Source organism: Hyalella azteca, unplaced genomic scaffold (genome assembly GCF_000764305.2).
Source record: "Hyalella azteca isolate HAZT.00-mixed unplaced genomic scaffold, Hazt_2.0.2 contig9703, whole genome shotgun sequence".
In the NCBI taxonomy this organism is placed as follows: Eukaryota; Metazoa; Arthropoda; class Malacostraca; order Amphipoda; family Hyalellidae; genus Hyalella; species Hyalella azteca.
This window is the reverse complement of record NW_025939765.1, coordinates 26,459-33,604: the sequence shown is the minus strand read 5'-3', so window position 1 is coordinate 33,604 and position 7,146 is coordinate 26,459. Positions and strand designations below refer to the sequence as shown.

The following is a 7,146-nucleotide window of genomic DNA, read 5'->3' as shown; positions in this document are numbered from 1 at the left end:
GTTTGTCACTCAGCGAGCGCACCATCTCACTCAAGGAGTTTACTACATCATTCAACAATTTCGACTCATTGCCGTGCTCTTCCACCAACTCCTCTCTTTTTCGAGCACCAAGAGTTGGTTTTTCGCAATCACGGCAAAACCAATGAAGCAATTTAGATTTCTGGAGAAATGAGTACTCCTTAGAGCTCAACTTTGAACAGCTGATACAAATGAGATCTTCACATCGATTTAAAATTTCCTTGCATTTTAAACATGAGCGAAGCACCACGCCAAAGTGTTGATCATGTCAGAGTGACCATGTTAACCCCTTAGACTTTTTTTTTGCTCTTTTGTACATTTTTAACAATCAAGTACATTTGTACTTGATTGTTATATTTTATTGTTATTATATTATACATATATTGTTGAACTAAACATTCAACGTTCAAATGTACTTTTTGTACATTTGAGCGAAACAAAGTTTCGTTCAAATATCTTCAGTAATTTAGAAGAAATTTCTTGGGAAATTTAAGCACGTCTTGCTGTTTAAATCCCGAATGAAGGAGGTGAAATGCAAAAAAAAAAGCGAACGAAGGCAGGATCGAGCGAATTTTTACGAGCTGAACATCACCCTTTGGTAGTTAGCATTGTATATTCTAAATTTCGTTTAAATATGATCAGTAGTTTGGAAGAAATTCCTTGATCACTGCTAATTTCGGCCAGTATCGCCATATAACTTACAAATGAAGGTAAAATTGGAAAAAAAATTTCACGCGCTAAACATCACCGTTAGGACCTAATAGATACGTGTAACAAGTTTCATCGAGCTGCGTTCATTAATTTGGGAGATATTACTTGATGATACTTGAATTTAGATATTGGTCGTGAGACCGGCCACCAGTCCGGCCGTAAATTCGCCCGCGACGTCCAAGGTTTCTAGTGCTGAAACAATTAAAACAGCTGAAAAACGTATTGGTTCACTAAATGGGGTGCTATTTGTAAAATACACATTATCTAAATTTCAGGAAAGAGGCGTATGTCTGTGAGGGGCGCTAGAAATTCACTAGGGAGCCAAAGGTGGCGCCAGCCTGAAATAGTTTGGAAACCACTGATTTAGAGCATGTAGCGGTAGCGGCCGCTACATTTCAAAGTAGCGCTGCCCAGCTCTGTCAATAACACACGTCGACGTAGTTTGTGTCAAGCAAGCTGCGTGAGAGGCAGGAACAGAAAAAAACTGTCCGGCAACAATCTCATTCCAGTAGTCTCAAGACAGTAACGGTTTTTGCGTAGTGTCGCACGTGTACTAAGGCCGTCACGTGTACTAAGGCCGTCACGTGTACTAAGGCCGTCACGTGTACTAAGGCCGCTACGTGTATCTATGCCGTCACGTGTACTAGTTAGTTAAGCAGTATCCATGAGTTACGTAGTATGCGACAACGGAGGGAACTAAAATAATTCCGAGACAACGACAGCAGGAGTGTACAGTGAATAAATAGCTTCGTTGTTAATCAATTCTAGATCAGTCGCAATTGGAAAAATTTATGTGTGGGGAAACCTGCTAAGGCTGAGCGTTTAGTGGGCCAATTAACTTAATTTCAACATATATATCCATTTTAATTTGGTCCTGAGCGATTACGATTTGACTAACTTATTCGTGGTAAACCTGCTCATGATCTTGGTCGAAAAGTGATCTCGGTCGTAAGTTAAGTAGTAGTTATTTGAGAATTTCACCAGTTACAATCCGTAATTCTTCAAATTAAATTCGAAATCAAATAGTAAATTCGTATGCGAATAGTAAATTTTTATTCCGACGAGGTCAACCTTCCACATTTCTTCTAATCTGAACTGNCAGTTATGGAAAGATCGGGTTCCAAAGGCCGGATCCCTTGTGAATCAAGTCACGAAAAGTTCAAGAATCGGCAACAGGCCATGGGCCTATGTCTTCAACGCTGACACTTCTATTCTATTCTAATCCTTTTCGATCTAGCTTCTTTATTTGTTTGTCCGTTCGAATTCATCAATAATTCTGACAAAAATTAACTTCTTTTACTTGCATCACGCCCACACTTATAGGCGATTTTTTCTTAGTTGTTTAGATGAAATTTATTTTCACGCATGTTGCGGTGAAAATGTTCCATCCAATGCATGAAAGCATTCTCTCTCTTGAATACTGTGTAGGTAAAATTGTTCTCTCACATTTATAGGCTAAAATTTTCCCTCACAATTCTAGGTAAAATTAATCATAGTCAAGTGATATTAGGAATATATCATTCACTTACATGTATGGGTAGATTGTGTTTGATGCTTATGAGAAGATTACACGAGAGATGCCACGACTGTGCTTCAGTTCATAAATGGCTGTGTTGCAGAGTCCAGAGTTGCAAAGGATGTGGGAGGAGAGAGAGCGCCTCATCATGAGGGTCAACGCTCTCGAGAACTCCAATGAAGAGTTGCAGCGTGCCAATGCCTTGCTGGAGAAGGAAGCTGCCCGGCAAAGTAAGTGATTATCCGCCAACTGTACTCGCGTGTTGTACACATTTTTTTTTTTGTTGCATTAGAGATTTTGAAGTTTAAAAATTACTCAATTACTTTTGAATAATCCCGTGTCTTGGATGTTACACCCAACCTCTAAAAATTAAAGGTTTTCAGTTAAGTCGCAGATTCCCTAACCAATTTTTTTCCACTCTACGAGAAGGTCGTGACTGGAAAAAACGCCTGCTGGATTGCCGCAGCTTAAAGGAGCACGCCGAAGAGTACGCATATGAACAGGTATTGAATGTTGCATGTTACATTGAATGTTGCTGTAGTGGTGGTATGTAACACGGTTGCACTAACTGATAGTCAGTCTAGCTTAATTTCATAAGCGCAGGTTTTGAACGTTTTTGGCTTGGTTTGGTTATTAATCTCCCAGATATCTTAGCAACTTAATTCATTGCAGGAGCAGCGGCATAGCGCCCTTCTTGCCCGCGCCACTGCTGAGGTGGAGGCAGCTCGCAGAGAGCGCGACTACTGGCAGATGCGCCACGGGCTACTCGAGGAAGCTCTGCAGGAGCGTGAAACTGAGCTGCAGCAACAAGCTGTAAGTTACATCAACTCTTCTTTTTTTCTTGCTGAAATGAGTGGCTATGCCCACCTCTCACCTCCATTATTAAAATATGATTATTGGTCAGCAAGATTCTTTGTGTTGCAATTAGTTCACCAACGCATCATTCAGATAGAGAGGGTTGGATAAAATTAGGGAAATGCTTTACATTCAGACGACATAATTTTTAAAGTAATTTTTCCCAGAGGTAATTCTTTATTCCAGGTCCCGCTGCTTGTCGTGGAGGAGGAGGGGGATGAGGAGGAGGGGGATGAGGAGGAGGGGGCGTCGCAGTGCCTTGCAGTTCCCGGTAGTCAGGGTGTCCGACACGTACGCGTGTCACGTCGCGGGCACCCTGGCTCACAAAAACAAAAATTAGAATGTCCAATATGCCATAAACTTGTCAGTTTCCATCAATTTAACCTTAATAAACATATCCGAAAATTTCATCCTGGTCAATAAACACATTCGAAGCAAAACATAGCGAAATTTTTTTTAATTTGTTCATATTTGTTATCCTACTCCTCCTACGCCCCTAGGATGTATTGCCAGTCAAGTCTCCAACCGACGGCGTACATTACCGCGCAGTCAGAGGATCATCAATATTTCTTCCTAGTTTTATCTCCTTAAAACCTATAGGCCTTTCGGCACGAAAGGCCTATAGGTTTTAAGTTGAAATGATTAAGTTGAAATTCAACTTAAAACCTATAGGTTTTAAGTTGAAATGTGGTTGGGCAATCTAAATGTATTGAGGTCTACGAACGCTAAGTCTCTTACGCTTTTGCTGTGAGAAAAATTCTTATATTTGGGAATGTTGGTGCTCGATGAAAACGTGCTCTTTGTGAGCAGGTGGATAAAACGGCTTTAGAATTAATAATAATTACTGTTCGTTGATTTGGATGAACGTCCTTTCTGAGAAGCAGTCTGGATTTGGCCCGCAGCTCAGCTCCCTTGTCGTTCGATTGCTCTTCCGCATGCAATGACTGATATTATTTTGTCCATTTATGCTCATATTCTGTATTTTAGAAAAAATATATCAATTTTATCTTCGTTTCACTTCATTTTCAACGTGTATTGTGACTGTTTCATTAAGCATAGCAGAATTTTAGCAGTGAGTTGAGAGTTCGAGACCGTATAGCCGGCTATACGTATAGAGTACGTATAGCCGGCACGATGTGGTGAACTTGCGGTAATCAGGGTCGTAGCTCATAGTCTACTAGATGATCAATATTTCTTGAACAACCGGAGGCAGGCGCGACTGGCGAGGGCTCCAATACCAACCTGGGGCAGCTCAGCCTTGGCAGTCATGGCCGCCATCGCCGCCATCGCCAATTAGCTGGTTCATGGACGCCATCAGAATAGCAACCACCAGATAAGCGGCTTATCTATGTGAGAATAATTTACACACTCCGTTAGGAGGTAACTTTCCGCTATACATAGCGGTACACTTCGAGTGTACGGGAATGTTGCAGATGTACACGTTGCAAAAATAAATGGTATGGGTGCCCCATTCAGGGCATATGTTGTACAGACTTCATTCATCTTTTGATGCTGAAAGCCGTGGCGAATTCTATGCACACCAGACTCTTGAAGTGGACTTGTGTTGTCCAAAGCCGCTCCTCAATAATTTCCAGTGGTTTGGTTGCAACTACGCCAACGTCAACAGGACTAACCCGGAGAATGAACTTGCGTCGGCGGCGGTAGATTTCACGCCAGCCGCAATTAGTACGGCCACGGCTTAAATGCATTGCCAGCAGCAGCGACGTGGAAGGCCCTACCGCGGTCATCGGGGAGGATCTACGAGTCAACCCAGCTACACGACGACCAACTACACCGCGATCCTACTCGAATCAAAGAGGCGTAGGTGACGTGCTAAAATGTGTGCTAAGGAACAATAGCGACGTTCTGTGGATCACGTGGAGTTGTCCAAATGGAAGGGGCTAGATTCTGCTAAGACCTGACGAGGTCTGCATATAATGAACTTAATTCATTGAATTCAAACCGAAAATCCCGAGAATATGGCAAAAGCCAACTCTAATTCTGAAAATGCGGGGCTCGGCATTTAAATATTTGGAGCAATAAGAGCTCAACTGCTGTAGACGACAGTCAATGGGAACATTGTGGTGCCTTGCAGGAGCAGGTGACGAATTCTCATTTGAAAAAGAATCAGAATCTTCGCTTGGCGAGCGAAAAATCAGTTTCTGGAGTCGGAGATATGGAAACTGTCGGTGCGCACGGCCTCATATTTTCGAAGAGAAGAACACACTTTTGCCGGAACAACTTGAAAGTTCTGAAAACGCAACTTTGCCTTACCATTAGAGCTAGTGTCCGGGCTCAAGGTAAAAATAGCGTTGACCTAATGTCGATAACTAGCAATGTTTCTTAATTTCAATTTGTTCCCTGCCTGTTTTTTGTCTATACCTTACTAGCACTGCCTCGTGCTCCTGCTAACAACCTTCACCTCCCAATCCCCACTATCACAGGACTTAATACTATAGCTGGAAAAAGAGTTGAGCAAGCTGCGCTCCAAGCTAACTATTCCAGCAAGACGGAGACCTGCGTGTCCTCGCCCGCATTCAAGAGTCACGAGATGGCCTCTAGTTCACATCCTGCCTGATCTGGTAACTGCCGCCTCTCACTTGCTCAGCACTCTTGAGTACAGACTATACCACGAAGTATTACAGTTCGCAGCTACCGCCAGGTGTTGCGGCTGCGTGACGAGCTGAGGCGGCTCCTCGTACGCCTTTATAGCAGCGCAATCGCTGTCTGAGACCACAGCTGCTCTTCTTCAAATGGATTATCTTTTAACGCATCATTGCCTTGCCATTAACGCTAGTTACCACAGCTCTTGATAAAAATAACGTGTAGATATAACCATATATTCTGATCCATAACTAATCAATCTAGAGTTTTCCGAAATTATGTCGTCCTAATACCTTGTGAATAAAATGACAGTTCACTGGAGGATGGCTTCAAACGCTCTAAGAATATAATAAATAGGGTTCCATGCGCAAAGAACATTTCCCCTACCGGTCAACTGCGCCCAGTCAACATTATAGCAGATTGTACAACACGACTATCTTGAATGCCTTCGCAGAGGGGAGAATCCACTTTGAACATGCAATGAATTACGAGATGGCTGCACTATGCTTTCAAATTAGGCGATTCCCATCACTCATTCGAAAATTATCTTCCTAGTTACCACAGGTCCCAGCCAAAAATTGTGACGCTCTCACGGCTTCGGTGAGAACTTTAATTAGCTGGTGTGCTGTGTCTCGGGACTATATACGGAAGTTCCTGACATGGTTGTCAGAAGGAGCGAAGAGAAAAAGGCCTATTTGGCTGGCATTAAAGGCCAAAAAACGGCCCGTCGCAACTTAATGAGGAATTTCTATATTCAAGGTAGTTACAACCGTTTACAGAGCGCACATCTTCTCTTCAAACTTACGGAAAATAAATATTACAACAATTTCACTATGACTACGCTCCAAATTCTAAATAACGGTCAATGCCACATGAGGCGCCAAGCTACAGCGAGTTATACATTACTTGCAGATCGTAACTGAAATCCGTATAATGCTAGTTAGTGGTCAGAACTATGATTTTTCATATTCGATTGCCACCTAACAACTATGAAGTTTTACGATCGCGCTACATAGACGAAGCGTTGTTGCTAGGGAGATGTTGTTGTCAGGGAGATGCTTAGTTGACGAACGCAAATACAATGTCTTCTGCTTCAGCGCTAGAGAAACACTGAGCAAGAGAAAACTTTTCTAATCAGGTTGACAGAAAGTGATTTCTTTCTTTGGTGGATCAAATCAAGAAGTAAGGATGGCTGCTATACCCATTTCTGCGATAGAAAGATTATGTAGTCACTGCAGGACAGGACTAAAGTGAATATTGAATGTCAATCATAAATTTTTCGAAACTTTTAAATGCTCAGAAAATGTTCTATTACCTAACATTACGAGCGAAATACCTAATGGAAATCGAACCATGTATTGGAAAACTTTCCTAGTCTAAGGCAATTTGCTAAAAAATCATTTGTCAAAACTACCAAAGAACAAAACTACCACGATACTAAG

General features: G+C 42.1%; 1 protein-coding gene across 1 annotated transcript; it reads left to right on the top strand.

Moving 5' to 3' along the window:
- Nucleotides 1-2,217: 2,217 nt before the first annotated feature.
- On the top strand, nucleotides 2,218-3,278 carry LOC125178421. Its single transcript, XM_047882111.1, has 3 exons — nucleotides 2,218-2,475; nucleotides 2,675-2,748; nucleotides 2,918-3,278. Exons 1-3 carry the CDS (start codon nucleotides 2,334-2,336, stop codon nucleotides 3,209-3,211), a joined length of 510 nt encoding a protein of 169 aa, XP_047738067.1. The 5' UTR covers nucleotides 2,218-2,333; the 3' UTR covers nucleotides 3,212-3,278.
- Nucleotides 3,279-7,146: the final 3,868 nt, after the last annotated feature.

Bases quoted from the DNA above. Each gene is read 5' to 3' on its own strand.
- LOC125178421 (XM_047882111.1), top strand. From the start codon at position 2,334: ATGGCTGTGTTGCAGAGTCCAGAGTTGCAAAGGATGTGGGAGGAGAGA. The intron at 2,476-2,674 runs GTAAGTGATTAT...CTCTACGAGAAG, and splicing joins GAAGGAAGCTGCCCGGCAAA to GTCGTGACTGGAAAAAACGC. The intron at 2,749-2,917 runs GTATTGAATGTT...AATTCATTGCAG, and splicing joins AAGAGTACGCATATGAACAG to GAGCAGCGGCATAGCGCCCT.